Source organism: Echinops telfairi, unplaced genomic scaffold (assembly GCF_000313985.2).
Source record: "Echinops telfairi isolate 266 unplaced genomic scaffold, ASM31398v2 ScPeMD7_22;HRSCAF=79, whole genome shotgun sequence".
Classification (NCBI taxonomy): Eukaryota; Metazoa; Chordata; class Mammalia; order Afrosoricida; family Tenrecidae; genus Echinops; species Echinops telfairi.
Window position 1 is genome coordinate 363,468 of NW_022103919.1, and position 24,908 is coordinate 388,375.

Below are 24,908 nucleotides of genomic sequence, written 5' to 3' on the forward strand. Positions count from 1 at the left end.
ATGCACATATAACAAATCAATTTAATCTTTGGTTACATAGTAACATATTTTGCAAATTTCCCAAACTTACTTTCTTACATGTTTCTTTGTCTAGGTGTTAAAGCTTCAATTTAACAGAAAGGAGTAGAGATAATAATAAAACACGGCTTTTATGATACTGCCACATAGTTGTAAGCCTCAAAGAGTAATGACATTTGAAATTTATCATTGTCATTAAAAAAAAAAAATTCCACATTTATATGTGGAAAATGGCATGCTGTGCTTCATTATAAGTGTGACCAAGCTAAGTCCTTGTCTTCTAGAAATTAATACAACCAACATTCAGACAAACATGTCTTGGACAACAACCTGGATTAGATCAGAGGTAGTCTGTTTGCTAGACATCACTGCTACCTCCATACGTTCTCTCTACTACAGAATCTATTACACTGACTTTTCAATTAGTGGTTCATGTTTGGCCTCAATAAAGTGCACTGAAGAGTGTCAGACCACTGTCAGAGTACCCAGCACCTAGCCCAATCCTGCATTTGAGGGGTGGTTCCTTCACCTGTTGTCCACATGGACATTTTGGTAGAAAGCCAGTATGCAACAAATTTTTGAGCCAAACCATTATAGTGTGGGTGCTTAGTAACCAATCTGAGAGATGAATGGGTGAATGGATGGGCAGGTATGGTACATTAATATGTCCATAGGTATGGTAGGTCCATAGGGCAGGTATGGTACATTAATATGTCCACAGAAGATCAATAGTAAGAAATAAATATTTGTGGGGCACATACCAGATTTTATGTGCAAAGTTCCCTCACCATTACCCTGCCATCACATTATTTCATTTTTACATGTAAGAAAACTGAGGCTCATGAGACTCAGTAACTTATGCAATCAATACAACTGGTAATAATATTTAAATCAATATTTCATCTTTGAAGGAAAATTCTTGTTCTTTGATTTTGAAAGACCTCAGTATTTATGTGTTTGTTGTTTCTTCCATAACAATGACTATAAACGAATTGAGGAAACACAACTGTGATTCTGGAATAAATAGGATGGAGTTTGGCCACATACTAGTGCCTATCTTTGTACAGGATACTTCTGTGAGTGTCAATCTCTCTCTACATCACAGTTTTACTATGATAATGAAAAGAGATAAGTACCACATATATAGAAAAGATTAATGTAAAGAGCTCATGTTTTCCCATCTGCAACCTTCTACATGTCACTGATGTCAATAACCTCCCCGCTCACGAAACTGAAATCTTAGGCCGTAAGGAACAAGCCACTCTTCCTAAACATGCAGAAACTGAGGTTCAAAGACGCTCACTGACTTGTTACATAGAGAAAGAGGGGCACAACCGGACCAAAAATTCACATCTGATTCCATGTCTGTATTATTTTTTACTGGACTTACTGTTCAGGAACTAAAATTTTCATGGAGAATGATGATGGGAATCTCTGAGAATTAGAACATCGAGATTCTAGTCCAAGTTAGGTGACACCATCCTACAATTTGATTTCTCTGGATATTTGTCTTCAGAATAGAAAAATCAAGTTCTAGTCCTTCAAAGGACAAGATGATACTATAAATCATATTAAGCAGGATCCCCAAGGATGAAGATGCCGAGTGAAAACTCTCATCTTCCCTAGTTCCCACCACACTTCCAAAGATTCTATCCTATTCTGTCCTTCTTTACCCCTATCCCAGGACCTCAGTGTCTGATGTTCACTCCAACCAGATTTAATCTGCAAATCCAATTAATTACCTAAGGAGAAGGCAGAATTATAATACTTATCTTGTTATAACAACAAAAAAGTCTGTTTTACCTCTCTATCCCTAATCTTCCAGAACTATAATTGATATATTTCTTAAATGACATCTGACAGTTCGGTTTCAAAGAATAAGTGACCGAAGTCCTGAAGTGTTCGGTTCCTTAGCCACAGTTCTAAGGCCCAGTCTCAGCTCAAAGGCCACTGCTCAAGTTACCTAAATGCAGTGGGGTGCGTTAAAAAAAAACATATCTGGTGTCTTTAAAAACATGGTTAATAGGCTTTGAAGGGTAACATATCCAAACCTGCTCACAATGGTAGCAGATTCCCCATCTTCAGCTCTCTCAGCTCTTCCTAATTTAGAGACACGGTTACTATGACTCGGAATTAACTCAATGATAATTGATTTGGTTGGTTTGGTTTATCCATCCAGCTCCATAAACCAGAATCTGATCCAGAAACTGTGCTTGAAGCTCCTTTATCCTCATCCCCTCTACATATCCATCCAGATACAACCCCTCAGTCTCACCACTTGTATCCCCTACATACCTCTTAAATTCATCCATTCCATCTCCAATACCACCAAGCAAGCCCACTCTTTCACCCAGACCACAGCAAAAAGGTTTCCTGACAGAAAAGGTTTTTTGTCGCTACAGACCCTACTCGTGTGTTCTCCTCAGCACACAGCTCCAGTGATCTCCTAATACCCCCCCCAAAAAAAAAAAAACCAGGGCACACCATACAGTGGTCTGCTCCCACAGCTTAACCTTGCGTCATCCACTACTTCACCTACGAGCTCCAGTCACGCAACCGACTTTCAGATCCTCAAAAATGTCAATCTGCACTTTGCCTCAAACCATCCTCCCCTATACCTACTAAGCTATTACTCAGCAGCCTTCTGCTCTCAGGTCAAGAGCCAAAATTTCAGAGATGCTACCTCTAATGCCCAAGAGTAGATCAGATCCCCCAGTAATACATAACATTCTCAAAGCACTTCTGGAACTCGGTAGTTAAGTAGCTATGATTACAGTGGGATTACATTTTTACATTTACATTGGTGATTATTTTGTAACATCCTAGATGGCATAGTAGGCTACAAGTTGGGCTGCAAACCACAAGGTCAGCAGTTTGAAACCACCAGGAGCTCAGAGGTAGAAAAATGAGGCTCTTCATTCCCATAAAGAGTTGGAGTCTCTCTCAGAAACCCACAGGGGCAGTTCTATCCTATACTGAAGGGTTGCTATGAGTCAGAACTGCTTAAAGGCAGTGAGTTTGTTTTTGATCCTTCCATTGTCCAAAGCATAAATGTGCAAACACCATAAATCCATGTACCATAATCTACCATATATACTCGTGTGTAAGCCGAGTTTTTCAGCACATTTTTTTTAAAATAATCATGTTATTAGGGGCTCATACAACTCATTACAATCTGTACATACGTCATCTATGTCCAGCACTTTAGTACATATGTTGACTTCATCATTCTTACGATATCCACTTTCCACTTGAGCCGCTGATTTCAGCTCACTTTTCCCTCTCCCTCCCTGCTCCCCCCGAACCCCCGATAATCTATAATTTATTATTATTTTATCATATCTTACCCCATCCCACGTCTCCCTCACCCACTTCTCCGCTGTCCATCCCCCAGGGAGGAGGCCACATGTACACCTTGTCCTCTGTTCCCCCTTTCTTCCTCTCCTTCCCTCAACCCTCCCGCCATCGCCACTCTCTCCACTGGTCCTGGGGGGGTTCATCTGTCCTGGGTTCACTGTATTTCCAGTTCCTATCTGTGCCAGTGTACATCCTCCGGTCCAGCCGGATTTGTAAGGTAGAATTGGGATCATGATAGTGGGGTGGAGGAAGCATTTAAGAATCAGAGGAAAATTGCATATTTCATCGTTGCTACACTGCATTCCGATTTGCTCCTCACCTACCCGCAACCCTTCTGCAAGGGGATGTCCAATTTCCCCCGGATGGGCCCTGGGTCCCCACTCTGCATGCCCCCTCATTCACAATGTTATGATTTTTTTTTTTTTTTTTGGTCTTTGATGCCTGATATCTGACCCTTTCGCCGCCTTGGAAATATAATTCCAACCAGCCCAAATACTTACCTTGTCATCTTACAGGCTGGTGTGCTTCTTCCATGTGGGCTTTGTTGTTTCTCAGTTAGATGGTTCCTTGTTTACCTTCCAACATGTGGGACCCCAGATTCTGTGTAATTTGACAGCTTGGCACCATCAGCTTTCTTCACCGCATTTGCTTATGTACCCGCTTTGTCTTCAGCATTCGTGTTGGGGTAGGCTGGTGTGCTTCTTCCTTGTGGGTTTTGTTGTTTCTTAGCTAGATGGCCGTCTGTTTGTCCCCAAGCCTGTAAGACCCCAGATGCTGTATCATTTGATAGTCGGGCACCATCTGCTTTCTTCCCCACTTTTGCTAATGCACCCCCTATGTCCTCAGCGATTGAGCAGGGGTAGGCTGGTGTGCTTCTTCCGTGTGGGTTTTGTTGTCTCTCAGCTAGATGGTGCTTGTTTATCTTCAGGTCTTTAAGTTCAGCACATTTTTAATGCCGTTTTTGTGGTAAAATTAGGTTTCTCAATTGATATTTGGGTCGGCTTAGACTCGGGTAATACAGTATTTATTGTAAGAAAATATAATTCCAACCAGCCCAAATAGTTACCTAAAGAAGAGGCAATGATATAGGTCATTGCCATGTTAATGTCATAGGAGACAGTATCAAAACTGCTTGGAGCAGGGTACCAAGCAGTTAGGGAAACAGAATCACTTAAGACAGGCACATTTATTTTCCCATCAGACCCCGAGTTCCTGCTCCTCAAAACTGGCTGCACACAGATAATTCTCTACGGTAGTTTAATGCCAAAGGCAAACCGACCACTGCTAAACTGCTACTGTATGACCTGAAAGGGACTTTAAGAAAGCAATTCCCTAAAAGTTCAAGAGTAAAGGACAGAAGGCCTGGGTAAATGACTCCAACTCCATGAACCCAGAAGTTTGGATTCCAAGAGAATCAAAATGGTTTTGTCACCATCTAGAGAATGAGTGCCATACAGCCAGAAACCAGTTGGTTTTGCTCAGTACTATATCTAGTGCTTACACTGTGTAATGCCTGGTACATAGTAGACCCTCACTAAACATTAATTAAATAATAAATGTGGTAACACCCACCAATCTTTCTGCCCTCGTTATGAACCAAGCTGCTTGCTATGCATTTCCCATTTTCAATAAATACTTAGAACAGCCTCTTCCAGAATTCTCATTAGCCTCCTTTGAAAGATATGAAAACAGTCTCATAAGAGGCAAAGTGACTTGTGCAATGTGACACAGCAGGTAAATGGCATGGCAGAGTTAGAATTCTAATCCAAACCTGTCCAATGTTTTTCCAGGACAAAATTCTGCCTTTCTTTTAAAAGACTTTAAGTCAATTGTGACTTCTACATCTGATGGGGATTTCTAGAAGAGGCTCGCAGCAAGAAAGTCCACAACAGATGGCAGAGTTCAGAACAAAGTGTAGAAATTAAGTCTAAGGGGAACAGCTCAAAGTGGAGCATAAAGTTGTAAGAACTCAGTCTGGATATTTAACTTGAAAGTAGGATGTTTTTGTTGTTGCGAGATTCCTATTTAATTCATTGCAAATGCAAAGTCTCCCCTTGGGATGTTCAGCATGACGGTGAGTACTGTGGTAGGAGAGGAAAGCATTAATACAATAGCAAGGTGGGAGGTCCTTCTGATGTCTGAGGGGCCCTGGAGTCACTTCACTCATAGTGGCCTTATGGACAACAGAACAAAGCTCTACCCAGGCCCGAGCCATCCCCGCAATCAGTGCTATGCTTGAATCCATCACTGGAGTGAGTCAACATACTACCTCTTTCTAAGGGCCAGAATCAACTGCCTTTCTTCGGCCACATACCTGGATTTGTTTCCTACTACTGTTGACTCTTAGATACTATAAAGAAAGATACCTGCCCCACCCCACCCATTTTTGAGATCTTTACTGATCTTATGGTCAGAGCTTTATTCCTATTATAATAGACTCCTTGGCCTATTGGTCCATTTTTCCCCTTTCTTTCTGAATAAAGCTTCTCCCTGTCAAACCCTGGATTTGTTTTTCATGTGACAAAAGGAAGAGGAAAACAATGATATTTTGCAGCCAAATTCATTCTCAGACACCTCTGTAGGTGGAGGGTGGGCCAGCGGGGGTAAATGGGAGGGAGGCAAGCCCAAAGGCCAGAAGGCTCTCAGTCTCAAGGCCACTGCCTCAATTCTGAAGGCAAAAAGCTGCTGTCTAGAAACAAGACAACACAAAAATACCCAGCAAATAATTCTTTGGGAACTAGATCCTGAAGTTTAAGTAGCTTAACATATTAGAGGAGACCATTCCCATGATGATAGGCAATATTCACATGAGGAACACTTTCCTTTAAGGTCAATTTTATAAGTACATATACATACACTTTCCATTTGCTGACCTTTTCTGAGAGTGCAACATTTCTTAGTGGCTTCATGCTTATCTACAGTTTTATGCCAGTTTCTTTGAAGAGAGATATTTAATGTCAATGATTGTAGAAAACATTTGCTCATAATTATCCAGACATAGACTGGAACAATACTGAAACAAGAGCAGCATGCAAAAATGTATTTAAGGACTATCATCCCAAAATGCTGCTAAAAGCTATTAACCAGTATGTGTTAATTGCCACAGCATTCATATTAATTTTCACTTCAGGCTCGACATTGTGGAATATTTCCCCTGATACATTTTAAACAAAGTTTAATTTAAGGAACTGCTTCTATCAACACTTATGAAAATTAACAGCCAAGCAATTAGCACTCATGAATTATCCCTTCCCCCATGCTCTCTGCAGCTTCCCTGTTAAAACAGTTTCTGAGAGAAATGGTTACTTTGTAACAAGTTAACACAATCAAAGTCTCAGTTGTCTATAAGAACCAGAATTGGCTCAGCTTTTACTTGTCAGGGCAAACATTCTCCTTTATGTGTCAATAGCAGAATTTAGCTATATCAAATGGGTAAAGTATTTAGCAGTGTAGAAAATCGCCATGCAATTACTAATTTTGAACTATCTTTTCACCTAATGTTTAAAAACTATCCACTGCCAAAAATAATGACCATAAAATCATTACTTGATCTAGTTTGAAGGTGAGGGTCATTTTGACTCCTTGGACATCAACACAATGACCTACCTCATTCACTGCACATCTTATTTAAGATGCTAGCTTCAAGTCTTGATTTTAATTATATTTTCTCTCATTCCATCCCCAGTCTAAAAAAGTACATAGATTTTTTTTTTTTACTGCTTTAACTTTTATTTTTTATTACTTTAAGCTTAATTTATTCCCAAGCCATGAGTTTTTGCTTCTTCAGTTTCTTCTGGGAAATCTTTTTCTTCGGTGCAACCTCCTCTTCTGGTTTGGGAACGATGTGTTCCTTCTCAGTCAGGATCATCTCAAAGTGGCAGGGGAGCTCATGTATGGGTTGATCCGACCATGAGCTCTGTAAGTCCGGCAGTGCATCTTGGGGGCTTTGTTCACCTGGATGTGCTCAAGGACCAGAGAATCCACATCTAAACCCTTCAGTTTAGCTTTACTTTCTGCATTTTTAAGCATGTGAAGCAAAAATTCAGCACTCTTTTTGGACCACCGACCCTGGGGCCAGCCCCACTGTTTGGCCTGGGCACACCGACCAACACCACATTGTAGCGTCGGAAAGGCACACCTGCTTCTGCACAGTCACGACTTTCAAGTGTTTGACAGCTTTCCGGATGGGCATGCCTTTGATGGCCTGGGCAGTGTCACGGGTGCTCTTGAAGTGGACCCGGAGGGTCGACCCTCTTGATTTGCAGGATTTTGTGGGGTTGTCTGGGTCGAGTGAGTAGCTAACCATTTTGGCAGGTCACCTCAGGCCGCTACAGTTAGAGCAAAAGTACATAGATTTTTAAAGAGAAAATTAGAAGCAGTATATTTATTTGTTGAGTGCTCCCTATATGCTATAAACCAAAAACCAAGCCCATTGAGTTCTTTCCGACTCTTAACAACCCCAAATACTACACCAGAATCCAAACCAAACCAATTACCCATCTAGTGGAGCAGTTCTCAACCTGTGGCTTGCAACCCCTTTGGGGGTCGAATGACCCTTTCACAGAGGTCACCCAATTCCTAAGTAGCAAAATGACAGTGATGAAGTAGCAACGAAAATAATTTTATGGTTGGGGGTGACCACAACATGAGAAACTGTATTAAGGGGGCGTGGCATTGGGAAGGTTGAGAACTTCCAACTCATAGTGACCCTATACAGAGTTTCTAAGCTATAACTATTGTAGGCAGCAGTCCAATGTGTAGTTAGCAATCCGACTTGCAGTTCAACACTTCACTGCTTATCCAACAGTGTCTCCAAGGCTCGACTAAAAAGGCCTGATCTCATCGAATTTCCATACAACACACACACTATCATCAACTCAATCCACAGAAGAGAACTAGAGCTTCGAGAAGCAATGTGACTTGTCTGAGGTCACAATGAAGAAGCGGAGTCAGTGGAGTTACCTATATCTTACTGCAGGATAGGCTTGGAAATGAGATCACACAGCTATTCTTCTTCAAGGGGGGGGGGGGGGGGGGGTAATAGTGGGTTACACATTGGGCTCCTAACTGCAAAGTCAATCCTAAGGAAACCATTTGTCACTCCATGGGAGATCTATTCCTGTAAAGATTTACAGTCTCAGAAACCCCTGGGGGCAGTTCTACCCTGTCTTACTGGAATTGATTCAATGGCCAAACCAAAAACCTAAACTCACTACCATTGAGTCAATGCTGACTGATAGCAACCCTTCAGGAGAGAGAACTGCCCCTGTGGGTTTCTGTGCATTTCAATGGGAATAGAAAGTCTCTCTCTCTGTGAAGTGACTGTGTGGTTTTGAACTGTTGACCATGTGAGCTTCCATGACAGTGAGTTTTACTTCTTTCTTCTGAGGAACTCTGGTAGTGCTGCCGGGTAAGGGTTAGACTGTTAATCACAAGGGAAGAGGTTCAAACCCACTAGCTGCCCCCACAGAAAACAGTTGAGGAAGCTCATTAGATGAAGAAATATTTACAGCCTCAGAAATCCTACGGGTACCCTGTGTCAGAATCAATTAGAAGGATTATTTTTCAGGTTCCAGTTAGGCTACCAACCACAAGGTCAGTAGTTGGAGACCACCAAATGCTATGGGGGAGAAAGACAAGACTTTCTACTCCCTTAAAGAGTTAAAGTTTTGGAAACCCACAGGGGTAATTCTATACTGTCCTATGGGGTTTGAGTCGCAGTCAACTTGATGGCAGTGAGAAGTGCTTTATCTTAGGTATTACCCATCTGATAGTCTATCAGCCTGTGAGGAATTTTCATTTTCAACAAAAGAAACAGGCTACAAGGGTTTAAAAAAAAAAAAAGCCAGTACGTAGCACAACTGGTAATCAGAGCGTTTCTTTGGTCATAATCTTAGAAGTTCTGATAGTCTATTGATTATATTGGCAAACTCAATTTGTCTAGAAGAGTATAAAAACATACCAAAAACGCTTCTCAAATAAGTGTAAAGCATGTGCTATAGATTGAATTATGTCCCTCCAAAGTATGTGGTGTGTGTAGCAGGTTACACACGGGACTGCAAACTGAAGGTCACCAGTTTGGAACCACCTGCTGCTCTGAGGGAGAAACATAGGATTTCTACTCCTTTACAGAGTTATCATATCAGAAACCTACACGGGCAGTTGGGTTGCTATGAGCTTGGAATTGATAAAATGGCAGTGAGGTTTCTTGTTCAGCAACATATGCATTATAAATTCTAATCACATATGCCAGTGGTTATAAAGGAAAAGGGTTGTCTTTGTTATGTTATTATGGCAGGATTACTATAGGTTCTACTTTGAGCAATCTCTTTTGAGATATAAAAAAGAAATTTAACAAGCAAGCAAAGAGAAATCGGGGAAAGACTGATGCCAAGGTACAGAGAGATCGCCAAGGAACCAGGTAACATATGTGAAGACACAGGGACATTCCTCCAGATCCAAAAGAGAAAGAAAATCTTCCCCAAGAACAGACACCCTGGACCCAGGCTTCTAGTCTCCTGAACTGGGAGAAAAATCAATCTGCTAACGCCTCCATCACTTCCTGGTAGTTCTGCTATAGCAATACTTGATAACTAAAGCCAGATGAAATGGAAAAAATTAGATTACTTTTTAAAATATAACCTCTCCTGAAAGTGAACGGGTGAAGGACCAGAACAGCAAATGCACACACGTGCCAGGGCACTTCAATCAGGACTGAAAGCTCCCTGACTTCTCACCTCAAAACAACTCACTGATTCACTCTGCTCTGTCAAAATCAACAACGTTTCCCACAGAAGGAATCACAGGTACTGATACAAGAAGTTTTTAAGACTGTCCTAACCTCTCCAACAGGTTTTGTTTCAGAAACGAGGCCATTCAGAGGCCTAGTTTTCAACAACGCAGAAGACCATTGGTTTTGCCCCGTGCATCCCTGTGTTCCCTAAAGCCAGCAGTCCTCAAACTATGGCCCGCAGGCCACATGCAGCCCACTAGGGACATTTATCCTGCCCGCTGGGTGTTTTTGCCCCGTTTGGCTTGTTACTTTAAAATAAGATATGTGCAATGTGCATAGGAATTTGTTCAGTTTTTTTTTTAAACTATAGTCCAGCACTCCAACGGGTCTGAGGGACAATGAACTGGACCCCTGTTTAAAAAATGTGAGGACCCCTGCCTGAAGCCAATATACAACCTACCTTGAACGTTTTGCAAATGGTCAGTAAACAGAATTACTAAAAATCTATGACTCTAAAACAGGTCACAGCAACACAGGTTTATCAAAAGAAATGATAGCAGTAAAATAATAAACTTTACCAAAACATTTGTCAAAACAACAACAAACCTAAATATAATGGTTCCCTCTCAATTTTGTGTGTTCAATAAATTATTAACCAGCTACAGGAACCACAAAATAATTGAAAATAGTCACTTTAATTCAACATAATAGGTAAAAGAAGCTAACGCCTAGAATTCCTAAAACAGCAATCCAGTTTGTGCAAACTGTTAAGACACTGTCTGTGCTGGTTTAGTTAAAAGGTAATTGTAAAGCTATATCAAAAACAAAACCCTTCTTTCAAATCTAACACTAGTTTAATCTTAAGGAGGATTTCACAGCAGTTAGTCTCTTGAGGAAATACATAATTAAGTAGTTTTTTAGCATATTTAATTAGATCCCAAACTCTTCCCTGTCCCTTTCTCTCCCCAATTATGTACCATTTGCCCAAGAGACCAAAGCAACTCAGTTAATTATGTAAATAAGGCAAGCATTATTCCCAAGAAAGGCATTGTGAATATTTGTAGTAAGAAAAAAAAACCCTACATATTTTAGAGGCTTTAAGAACATTTTGAAAAATAACACTATTACTATCAAAATACAAGAAAAGTCTGTATTTTGAAGCAAAAAGCATGAAGCTTAATGATAAGATGGTGAATCATTAAAAGGGGACACTCATTTCATTGCTTAAATATGATCTGAATAAAAATAAAATTTTAAGTTATAACAGTAACAAAAATTTAGTGCTAAACGTCAAATGATTTATGGGTAGAATCAAACTGAAAAATTTTAAACTCAACTCTCTCTAGGAAAGGGCTTTATTATCAAGGGGTTGACATGATCTTAACTGGAGGCAGTCATGGTGCTGTTATAACTACTACAATCCCATTATTATGCAATCACAAAATGCTAATTTGATCATTTTGAGGTGTTATTTGAATAGTCATTTTAATTTCTAGGATACAGAAAGGCTTGACTCAAGTATAATTCATTATTAATCATTGAGATGTCATTGACTATCATATTGAAGTATTTCACAAAGATAAAGAAAGACTAATTTAATATGTACAGTACCATATTCTTCAAATATTAGCCACTTTCATTATATGTATTCCAAATGCATCAATATTAAATAATAGATGAGAACAAAGATTTAATTGTATTTAGCAATTGTACTATGTAGGATAATAATAAAACAGTATCCAATCATAAGACAGACTTATCAATACGTTTATCTTTTTAATCAATGTGTAATGATGACTGTTGCATGCTCACATCCTTTGCTGATTAAAAATACTGTTTTTAGGTGTCCTGAAGTTTACCCGTTTGGTCAAGTCCTATGAAGCCCAGGACCGTGAGATTGCCAGCCTGTCGGGCAAGCTGAAGGCCCTGTTCCTGCCACCCATAATGTTGTCACCCCAGGAGCCTACTCCAGGGGGCAGTGTCGCTGCCACCTGAGGGGCGGCTTCACCCTCCCCTGTGGCCCTGGGCCACTTTGGGGAGGGAAAGACCATGTTGTTCCCAGAAGATAATAAATGTGCCTGTGACTCGGCAAAAAATATATACTGTTGTTAAAAACCATGTTTCCTTCCCGACACGATCACTGAAGACAAATGTGTGCATAAGCAAATGTGGTGAAGAAAGCTGATGGCGCCTGGCTACCAAAAGATATAGCATCTGGGCTCTTAAAGTCTTGCAGATAAACAAGCAGTCATCTAGCTCAGAAGCATCAAAGCCCACAAGGAAGAAGCACACCAGCCCTTGTGACCACAAGATGTCGAAGGGATCAGGTATCGGGCATCAAAGAACAAAAAAATTTTATCATTGTAAATGAGGGTAAGTGCAGAGTGGAGACCCAAAGCCCATCTGTAGGCAACTGGACACCCCCTTACAGAAGGGTTGCAGGGAGGAGATGAGCCAGTCAGGGTGCAGGGTAGCAACGATGAAACATACAACCTTCCTCTAGTTCTTAAATGCTTCCTCATCCCACTATCATGATCCCAATTCTACCTTACAAATCTGGCTAGACCAGAGGATGTACATTGGTACAGATAGGTACTGGAAACACAGGGAATCCAAGACAGATGACCCCTTCAAGACCAGTGGTGAGAGTGGTGATACCTGGAGGGTGGAGGGAAGGTGGGGTAGAAAGGGGGAGCAGATTACAAGGATCTACATATAACCTCCTCCCTGAGGGATGGACAAAAGAAAAGTCGGTGAGGGAGACGTCGGACAGTGTAAGATATGATAAAATAATAATTTATGAATTATGAAGGGTTCATGAAGTAGGGGAGAGTGGGGAGGGAGGGGAAAACAAGGAGCTGATATTTAGGGCTCAAGTAAATGTTTTGAGAATGATGATGGCAACATATGTACAAATGTGCTTGACACATGGATGTACGTATGGACTGTGATAAGAACTGCATGAGCCCCCAATAAAATGATTTTTTTAAAACTGTGTGTTTACTTAATAAAACAAAAAAAGTTACTGTCTAAAATGAAACTCACTTCTAGCAAACTAATTCCTTTGTGACTGAGGAAATGGATTCATTTTTTTTCTTTTTAAAAATTTCTCTCTGGCACTTCATAAGTTAGACATTTACCAAGGAGAGGTCACAACTTTCTGGCAAATCCAAACCTAAGTAATTTCTAATAGAGTCTAGTATCATAATGGGAATTCTAGAATATGTTTGAAAAGGCCTATGCTATTGGTTTTGGCATCAAGCATTATTATATATTAATTATTCTTGCAACTGTATCATCAGACACAACAGTATCAGGCAATGGAAGCAAATAAATCCGAGCCATGTAATCTAACCCAAGTAATGACTGCTCACAATTACACTATTTGCATAAAATCCTAAACAGACCAACTCAACCCCCAACCCCTACACCCAGGCTGGCAATCCGAGTCCAAACTGGAGGTGCGGGAAGCAGAGTTTCTTTTGCTACCTTCCACAACCAGCAGCAGAACAACAGGCAGGACAAACCAGAGACGCTCGACACGAGTATCAATACAAGCTGGACTTTGCTAGAATTGCTCTGAGATTGTTTTACGCGGGAATATTGTGAGCATGTTAGGGTCCTTGTGGTTTTCATGCATTGTTTCTAGTCCTTGCCCTCTGTCCACACAAACATCAATAACCTCATATGTTGAGGGCCACGTCGCTTGCTTAAACCTATGGAAATATGCTGAATTGTATGAAATAAGAGTGTTTCAAAGAGAAAATATTTCCTGGCTCAAACATGACAACTGACAGAAGAGGCATTTGAAAAAGAAAAATGCAAACATAAGCAAAGAGTTGTATGTTTATTCATTGCAATGATGTTGAAACAAGACAAATTGTACACAACTCCCACCCACAGCCCTGCCCAGGCAACAAGCTATCCATCAGTATCTCAGACCACTACCAGGCAGCAATGATAATGACAATAAATATAAAAATCAATTGCTACTGTCTCTTGAAAGAGGTCCCACTCAGCTCAGCAAAGAAATGACAGGTTAGAGGGGGAGGGGATCTCACTGAACATGGAACTATGCTCCACCTGAAACACTGGCCATTTCTCTTAATGGAGACTACAGACACTTAAATTTTGCAACACCAAATGGTCAGAACAAAGAGGCAAAAAAAATGAAGTCATGTTGCATAGCAAATGTCAAACAGATTCCCTATAATGAAATCATAAAGTAAAAAGCAATGGCCTAGAATCTGAAATGAAACTCAAATCTCAACAATTTCTATAGTCATAATAAAAACTATACATGAGCATACAAACTTGCCTCCCAAAGCTACTTTCAAGACTTACTACCACAATTCTACTTCTTGTAATCATAACTCACCCAACCCAAATTATCAATACACTTAGAAAACATTAAGAGTGCCAAAATAAAGACTCTTCATATTAACGCTCCAAAATAAACTCCTGTGGAAGTAATACTCAATCAGTATGAGTATTCATACCCTTTTACCACTATAACCTTAGAAACTGTGAGTGACATTCTAAATAATTACACGGATGCACCTCAGAAACCCTTAAATCTAATAATGCCAACACCACCAACTGATCTCAGCTGAAGTTTTACTTAGAAGGACAATGTTCCATTTGTTACTTACCTTGCCATCAAATTTGGAATACTCATTAAAGGGGTTATTCAGCTGCAGAGGGCACTGCTCCAGGCGGACAGATAATATTGACTGCTTTCCAGAACTCGGAGGCTTTTCTTTGAGAGACTTTTTTTCAAACAGTGACTTTAACTCCTGGGCTGTGATTCGGAAGGAAGATAAAAACATCTTTGTGATTACACATAGAGAGACAGGTAGCCCCCCTTTTCCTACAAAGTCCTCCTTGGAACCTTCAAGAGGGAGCAGCCCCAGACATGCTCTGGGTCTGGTAAGCCCAGAGAGCCTCACATTTACTTTAATGTTTGTGCATCAAAATGGCAGAGAAAAGTCTAACAGGCCAGGATTGAGTGTAGAATAAATATGGCTTAAGGAGGTATGAGGACTTAGGTGGTACAAACCATTAATATATTCAAGCTGCTACCCAAAAGGCTGCAGGTTGGAGTACATCCAGAGGCAACCTACATTTGAAACGAGCTACTGAAAGTCTACAAAACACATTTCTACTCTGATACGCATGAATCAGAATCAACTTGACCTCAATTAGAAGCAGAGGGGGCACAGATACAACAACAGAGCAATCCTTCCATAAGAAAGGCAATTACAAGAGAGTTGAGCATCGTTCCTCTCTGCTGTTAACAGCTGTGTGATGTTGTGTAACTGGTTTTTCTGGGCTTTTCTACAAGCCCTAGTGATGCTTTAGCAGAGGGCTAAAGCATTACTAAGAGGTTCAAACCTACCAGACACTCTGTAGGAGCAAGATAAGACAGACTGCTTCCATAAAGATTTACAGCCTCAGAAATCCTACAGATTAGGTGTGACATGATGCTATCATAATTCTTCCATTCTTAAAGGTCTAAGCTACAGTTAGACCTCTCTCAAATCTGTAATACCTCTTCCTTTCTTCCCCACTGATGACCATGGAGAAATAGAAGCAACCTAAAGAGAATTTTTGCATGTTCTCAGCTGCACATTTGATCTGCCTTCCTTCCTATTAACATATCTGTGCCCCTCTATCAGGTCAATCCTTCCACTTAGGAATTAGAATTCACCCCTTCATGCCAACTCAAGACTACCACTCAAACAATTCTCTCCCCTCTTTCACCCATTTTCCCCCTCTTAACTGGATTAGTCACATCAGTACCCAAAAATGCTTAAGTACTACCCAAGTACCCTTATAGTAATCCATTTTCACTCTACCTTATGTGCCTTAGAGTCCTAGTAGTGTAGTGGTAATAAGTTGGGCTGCTCCAGGGGAGAAAGATGGGGCTTTCTACTCCCGTAAAGTGACAGTCTCAGAAACCCCACAGAGGGGTCATTATGAGTTGGCATCAACTCGAAGACAGTGAGTTTGGCTTTTTTCTTTACCTATATTCATGCCATTAAATTGTTCTCCTCTCGTTCACTCAAACCTACTACTCTAACCATGCATGCAGGATCTACCATTTCATCAAAGCAGCTTCCTCATCAAGGCCCATCAATGGGCTCCCTTGTTGGTAGTCACTGGATATGACTTTGGTATGGGTATGACCTGGCAGGATATGACTGGTTCGTCATTCCCTCCTTTTCAGAAGAGACCTGTTTCACTTAGTCCCCAGGACTCCACTCCATCTGGTTCTCATGCTGTCTCAGGCGAGTCTTTCTCAGTTCCCTTCATTCCTCTTCATTTTCCCAACTCCATAAGGCTCAGTGCTTGAAGCTCCTTTCTCTATCATAAACAATTCCTTTGTGATTTTGAATCCTGCCCTACATTTTTAAATACCATCTAAAAGCGGTAAAACTAAATGGTGATACAACTAAATAATGGTGATCTGAATTGGAACAGTGGTGTGGTGAGGTGAAATTGCTTAAATACAAGTTCTTCTACACATTTTCTGTAACTCCCATCAAAAGATTGGGTGAGACTATGTAAATAAGGTATACCAGATTCTAACGTAAGGACTGGGCAGTTTTGTCATCCCTCTGGATATAAGAGAGCAGAACCCAAAGGCCATCAAGAAAGAACAGCTGCTGGCAAAGTGCATGGGAGATCCTTGTCTGAAGTGGTGGAGGCACTGAAGCCATGATACAGAGACCATGAGACAGGGCAGAGGATCTGTGCTGAGATTTTGGGGCAGAGTGACAGGCAGGCTTCCTGACACCGGGAGGCAACGGCCTAGAGACCACACGGGTGAGAGGCCAAACCCAGGACATGCTTGTCACCATGGATTATAAGAGGTGCTACAGACTAAAGGGCAGTATCCTTACTATTTTGTAATCTATTAGCTTCCCTAAAACTCCCATAATTGTGTGTATTTTCTGTGAGTTCTATATGGCCGGTCACTGCAACAAATTACTGGTGTCATGGAGAGATGGCCAGTGTCAGAATTTTTTTTTAAAAAAAGGAAGCATAAGAGGGTAGAGGCATGTCTGACCTCTGCCTTGTGGCAATTGGTCTTGGGCTAGTGAGCTGTTGGATTCTCCTTCTCCTTTATATAGTCAAAGAAGGTCAGATGTGGTCCCATGCCTTTTCCTTGAGTTAGTAGTTCTCAACCTTCCTAATGCCGTGACCCTTTAATACAGTTCCTCTGTTGTGGTGACCCCCCCCAATCATAAAATTACTTTCGTTGGCATTTCATAACTGTAATTTGCTACTGTTATGAATCTAGCAACCCCTGTGAAAGGATCGTTCAACCCCTAAAGGGGCCACGATCCACAGGTTGAGAACTGCTGCCTTAAGTGGTTACCTATGGTGAAAAGACTGACTAGAAAAAGGCATAAGGGAACTTTCTAGAATGATGGAGTGATTTTATACTGTGATTGAGATGTTCACTACACGGGTGTATATGTTTGTCAAAAGTCACTGAATTATACATTTAGAAACTTCACTATATGTACAGCAAGGGCCCTGGCTACTTCATGAGAAAAAGATGGAGCAATTTTCTTCTGTAAGATTTACAGCTTTAGAAACCCTGACACAATTCTACTCTGTCACAACAAGGTTACTATGACTTGGAATTGACTTGGCTATATGTAAAGCATATTTCAATATAAATAAATATATAGGGAAACCTAGAAAGTATCTTTATATGCCGTTAACTCCAAAAATGATTATTTCTAGGCCAACACATACCCTTAAATAACAGGTTCATATATCTTTCTTTTTTTTTTTTTAAATCATTTTATTAGGGGCTCATAGAACTTTTTTCACAATCCATACATACATCAACTGTGTACAGCACATTTGTACATTCATTGCCCTCATCATTCTCTAAACATTTGCTCTCCACCTAAGCCACTGGCATCAGCTCCTCATTTTATCCCCTCCCTCCCTGCTCCCCGCTCACTCATGAACCCTTGATAATTTATAAATTATTATTTTGTCTTATCTTACACTATCCAATGTTTCCCTTCACCCACTTTTCTGTTGTCCGCCTCCTAGGGAGGAGATCACATGTAGATCCTTGTAATCAGTCCCCCTTTCTACCCTACCCTCCTTCCACCCTCCCGTTATCGCCACTCACACCACTGGTCCTGAAGTGATCATCCATCCTGGATTCCCTGTGTTTCCAGTTCCTATCTGTACCAGTGTACATCCTCTGCTCTAGCCAGATTTGTAAGGTAGAACTGGGAACATGATAGTGGGGGAGGAGGAAGTGTTTAGGAACTAGAGAAAAGTTATATGTTTCATCGTTGCTACGTTGCACTCTGACTGGCTTGTCTCCTCCCCGAGACCCTTCTGTAGGGGGATGTCCAGTGGCCTACAAATGGGCTTTGGGTCTCCACTCCGCACTACCCCCTTGTTCACTATGAAATGATTTTTGTTCTGATGATGCCTGATACCTAATCCCTTCGACACCTCGTGATGGCACAGGCTGGTATGTTTTTTCCATGCTTTGTTGCTTCTGAGCTAGATGGCCGCTTGATTACCTTCAAGCCTTTAAGATCCCAGATGCCATATCTTTTGATAGCCGGGCACCATCAGCTTTCTTCACCCCACTTGCTTATGCATCCCATATGTCTAACTTTCTATTGGACACTTTCATTTGGCTATCAAATACTTATTTCAAACCAAACTCTTTATCTTTCCGGAAGCCTACCTTTTCCACCATCTTCTCCTTGTCCATTCTGATAGGGCAAAATTTTGGCAGTCATCCTGACTTTTCCTTTTTTATCTATCAACAGATCTTCCATAAGATACCTAGAACCATCTCTACAGCTACCAAGGCTAAATTACCACCACCACCTTTGAACCAGTCTTCCTTTTCCTGCCCTTGCCACCCCCACCACCACTGGGTACAACCTCTATTTCTTCCCAAAAGTCAGTAAGTTTTTTAAAGTAGAAGTAACAAACTTTAAATTATAAAGATATTTCAATAACTTGCACCATATAAATATAAAAACAATTTTAAATTTTAAAATATTGAGCTAAAAAGACAAAATAAAAGCCAATCATCGTAACGTATAAATGTAAAATTATAGAACATACCCAATAGGAAAAATTAACAAGAAATACAAAACTTCCACACCAAAAGAAATGCAAATGGCTCTTAAAACAAATTGGATAAGCTTCAACAATATCTCATAAGAGATAAGCAAATAATTAAACCTATACCTTTCTTCATCTATCAGATTAGCAAAAATAAAAAAATCAGAGGCTATGAAGAAATAGACAAGCTACACATTTTGTGTGGAAATGCAAAATAACAAAAATACTATAGAGTAGGATTTGGTAATAGCAAGGAAGCATACATATATGTATTTTTACCCTTTCACCCAACCATCCCTCTTCAAGGATTCTAATTATAGATATACACTGGTGAAAATAAAATAAAATATACACTAGACTATTCACTACAGCACCATTTGTAATAGCAAAAGCCTGAAAACAACCAAATATCTCTCAATAGAGGACTGGTTGCTTAAACTGTGGTACCATGGTATCAATACCATGGAGTATTGAGCAGTTATAAAACCAGATAAATCTTATCTCTAAATATTGCTCCATTCAAAATAATGTGTATAGTATGTCATCTTTAATTTTTAAATAAGTGAAATAGGAATAAGAGTATGCTTTATATTCTTTATACACTGCTTTAAGTTCATAGATAAACTAAAAGGGGTTGGTTTGTTTGTTTGATTTTTTTTTTTTTTAAGACAGTGGGAAGAGAGTAGGAAAGATTGGGGTCAAACCTAGACTTCTCTGATTTTATCTTGTGCTATTGGTATTCAACTTTTGGAGCTCACTTTTTAACATAATGATAAAATTCAAATTATCCCCAAACTAAAAGCAACAAGAAATAAATGAACCTAAGTGTGATACTGAGTTGGCAGTTGAACTGCACAGAGAGGAATTACTTCAAGGGACTTTATTATGCAGCAATTTGTACATTCCCTAATGGGATCTATCCAAAGATTAAAAAAAAAACAACTTTAAAACTGTTTTTAGTAATCACATTGTTAATAACGATGCTGATATTTCTATTTTGGAACCAAGATATTCAGCATAAGAGAAAAGATACACATAAAATGAAAAAAGTAAAGTTAAACACTGCAGTCATGTGCCACTTACCCACTATACGTTCTGTGAAATACATTTTGTGACTTGGACTTTGTGCAGACCCTATATTATAAACAGGATGTTCCTGGATTACAAACAACTTCCACTTCTAAGTCTATTTTTAAGTCAAACTCCTCAGGAACAATTAAGTACTGTTTGTAGCTAACATTAGTGAAATGTTTGTCTTATATATAATTACAGTACACTTTCTATGCATAAACAACATAAAAAACACTTCCAGATACACTACAGTATCTTTAATATAATAATATAGTAATAATCATACATTTATATTTTTGGTTACCCTTTACATCTAACTTATAGTTAAAGCTGTCAAGCACACAGTGGTCATCGGTGACTTTGACAAATAAACATTTACTACAAAATGATTTTTATTTTAGGTCAGAACTTATATAAGTCCCAGAATGAGTATGAAAAAAAATAATCTCTTTATGATTAATTAGGAAAATTCATTTAGAATGGGAAAGAATAAGAAAGAAATATGGAAATAGTAAAATAAAGATATGAAGAACAGAGAAGAAAGGAAAGAAGTAATATGAAAATGCTAACATTTGGGTAAAAATTGACTCTTAAGAGGATCAATGGGTTTCATGTGTGCTTAACTTAATAAAAATAGCCAAACAATTCTCCAAAGTGGATGTACCATTTCATGTCCATGAGTAATATACTCACCAACACTTGGCACTGTAGTTTTGTAAAAAAAAAAACCATGCTTCAAAGTGTGTCACAAAATAGTGTCCATGTATTGATACAAGCCATTGCATGTAACCTGAATCAAATGTTGGGACCACAGACATATGGTTGCCTGAATATGTTATGTGGTACATGACTATAATACTCAAATATGAATCTGAATTAACTCACATGTATTTCCTCTTCTTAAACACTTTGTAAATAAAGAAAAATAAACAAAACAAAAAACCATTTCTACTGAAAAGGCCTAGAAGTTTAAATACCAGCCCAGTGAGCAGCCCTAGTATTCAGCCTGTGGTCTCCCCCTTCATTGACCGCTACAAGGGTCAGGACTCCTTCGAAAATGTACAACATGAGCCTGGACCATCCTGTCACATAGGAACGATAGATTTGAAAGATTGCTGAACTGGGTCAAAAGAGCTTAAAAACCATTATGAAGGGACTCAAAGAAAGGGTAATTCAGCATTCCAAACAAGCCCAAACAAAGCACATTTCAATCAATTGAAAAGTACAACTGTGCCTTCAAAATTCATGAGTTCATGATACAAAGGAAAAAAATAGGCCTCACTGTTCATCTATATTGGATTCTACAAATTCTGAAAGCTATTAACAAAGGGAAAGAATCAAACAAGCATTTAGTCTGCCTTTCTTGTAAAAACTATGCATAAAAATAACAAAATAATAGGTGAAGGAAAGTTAAGTTGCTCTTTACCTAAAAACTGGTTAATTAATGAAGATGGAAAAATAAAATAAGAATATCACTAAAATTAGAATATTGCAATTCCTACTTGAAATAATGCATCTGGGTGGCACAAAAGCTGATAGTTCAAACCTACTCAAAGCATCTTAAAGACAGGCCTGGTACTCTGCTTCCAAAAGGCCACACTTTGAAAACCCTAAGCAGGAATCTATTTTGCGTATGGTAATTCAGCATACGTGGTATAAATTTAAATTGTCTCAATGGGCAGCAACAACAACCATGCTCATCAATTATCACTAAATCCTAGGGTGAAAAGCTGGTGGGTGATGGATAGATCAGAAGGACTCCATCATCAAGCTGAACAAAAAGAGAAAGAAGACATTTCATGTGTCTTCATATGGTACAATAGGAAGCACAGCAAAAATTCTGTACAAATTCACCATGCGCAAAATATTCTTTTTTTTTTAATCCTTTTATTGGGGGCTCTAACAACTCTTGTTAACATCCATAGATCAATTGTATCCGGCATATTAGTCCATCGTTCTTTTCTAGACATTTACTTTCCATTGAGCCCTTGGGATCAGCTCCTCTTTTTTTCCTTCCCTCCCCAAAATATTCTTACTTAAAATCAATTTGGGCAAGTATCTAGATCTAACTACCAGCCTACAGGAAATACAGGGAGCCAGAGAAGCATGCTAAAATGACATCATGAAGCTACAACTGACGAAATAAGAACGCAAAAATTCTAGAGGGCAAATGACTCAATTGCTTCAAGTAAATTATAAGGAAAGAAAACTGTGAAAGGAACCCTTTAGGTTAAAAAGGAAATGAGACATTAACCCAAAGCAATGTGAGGGCGATCCAAACAGGAATAAAGCAACCAGGAAAAAAAGAAGAGTATGAGACATTCAGGGCAGCACTTTTTGTTAATTTTTAGGTTTGATTCAAAAGAGGAGGGTAGATGAAAAATACAACTTTCCTCTAGTTCCTAAATGTTTCCTGCCCGCTCCCACTATCATGATACGAATTCTACCTTGCAAGTCTGGCTAGCCCAGAGGATGTACACTGGTACAGATAGGCACTGGAAATACAGGGAATCCAGAGCGGATGATCCCTACAGGACCAGTGGTGTGAGTGGCGATACTGGGAGGGTAGAGGGAGAGTGGGTTGGACAGAGGGAACCGATTACAAGGAACTATATGTGACCTCCTCCCTTGGGGATGGACAACAGAAAAGTGGGTGAAGGGAGACGTCAGACAGGGCAAGACATGACAAAATAACAATTTTTAAATTATCAAGAGCTCATGAGGGAAGGGGGAGCGGGGAGGGAGGGGGAAAATGAGGACCTAATGCCGGGGGCTTAAGTGGAGAGGAAAGGTTTTGAGAATGATGAGGGCAATGAATGTACAAATGTGCTTTACACAATTGATGTATATATGGATTGTGATAAGAATTGTATGAGCCCCTAAAAAAATTAGAAAAAAAAGTATGTTATCTAGAAATGGCTTGGAGGGGTGGGGTTGATTTCACCAAAATCAAAAGATTTTTGAATTTTGATCAAAAGATTCAAAAGAGAATCCACAGGGTGTGAAAAAAGATTTTGGCAATATATCAGACAAGAAACTAATCTCTAAAATCTATAGAAAACGTCAACATCTCAACTCAATTAAAACATGGGCAGAAGACATGAACAGTTTACAAAATATGCCATTCAGGCTGCAAACAAATATGAAGAAATGCTTGCAATCTCTAGCCATCCTAAAGATGCAAATCAAAACAACAATGAGATACCACTTTATCCCAGTATTGATAGCAATGTTCAGAAAAGTAGAAAATAGCAAATGCTGGAGGGGATACAGAGATTAGAACCCTCATACACTGCTGATGGGATTGTAAAACAGTACAACCCCTGTGGAAATGTATGGTGCTTCCTCAAACCAATAAAAATACTATATGACCCAACAATAGCATTATTTGGTATATACCTTACAAAAATAAAGAAGACAGAACGAACAGATATAAGCATACCCTTGTTCATCTCAGCACTATTCAAATAGCAAGAAGGAAACAATCTAAAAGTCCACTGGTGGAAGAATGGACAAAAAAACTGGTACATGCACACAGTGGAATACTATGCATCACTAAAGAATAATTATGAGAAAAACAACTTTATAAGCAAGAATAAACAGACCCAGCATAAGCAAAGCATTACTTAAGAGGAAGAACAGAGTAGGCCTCTCAGTCCTCGACTTCAAAACCTATTACACAGTCACAGTAGACTAAATAGCCTGGTACTGGTACAACAATAGATATGCAGCCCAGTGGAAGAGAAGAGAGAACCAGAAGTAAATCCATTCAACCTTTGACAAAGGGCTGAAATACATTGAGAGATAGTCCCTTCAACAAATGGTGCTGGCAAAACTGGACTTCCATTTGCAACAGAACAAAACAGGACCCATACACTCAAAAAACTGATCTTAAGATGGATTAAAAACATAAATGTAAATAATAAAATTATAAAAATAATCGATGAGAAAATAAGGATCAACTTAAGGGCCCTAATACAAGGCATAAATATACTACTAAACCTAACACACAGCTGATGACAAAATAGATCATTGAAACCTTCTAAAAAGAAGGCATCTACGTCAAAAGAATAAAAAGAGAACCTATAGATGGGGAATTACAGAACCACTACTCTTATTCTAAGGTATTTAATTTACCATGACATACAGATTAGTGAATTCATAAGGAACTTCAAGGTATGGTCCAATTGGCCTCTAAAATCCCTAGCAATACCACTATGAGGAAGCTGCATTTACCCCGAGTTTTACTAAACTAGAATTAGATTGAATAATTGTGGAAGAAGAATTTTCTAGAGGTGGTCATCATATTTATAATAATGAATCCACCAGTGGGGAATGAAATACAACAAAGATAAGAACAAGAGTTGAGAGGATTCTGTTGTGGTGGTTAGTTACCGTCAAGTCAGCCCTGGCTCATGGAGATCAAAATAAAACACGGACAACAGAATAAAATCCTGCTCAGTCCTGTGCAATTGAAAGGATTTTAGCAGAAAAGGAAAGGGAGTGAATAAAGGACAACCATTTATTCAGGATTACTATCCACAATTCTTAATAAAGATCAAAAGGAGTAAGCCATGCCATTTCCCACGCCAAGAGTGTGAGA

General features: G+C 39.5%; 1 protein-coding gene across 2 annotated transcripts in view; it reads right to left on the bottom strand.

The window, feature by feature from the left end:
* MAPKAP1 (MAPK associated protein 1) overlaps positions 1–24,908 on the bottom strand; it is a 301,918-nt gene that overhangs the window by 243,010 nt on the left and 34,000 nt on the right. For both annotated transcript variants that reach the window (XM_004713308.4, XM_004713307.4), the window contains exon 4: positions 14,761–14,909. In XM_004713308.4, coding sequence (XP_004713365.1) covers positions 14,761–14,909 — 149 coding nt within the window. The remainder of the gene's footprint in view (positions 1–14,760; positions 14,910–24,908) is intronic.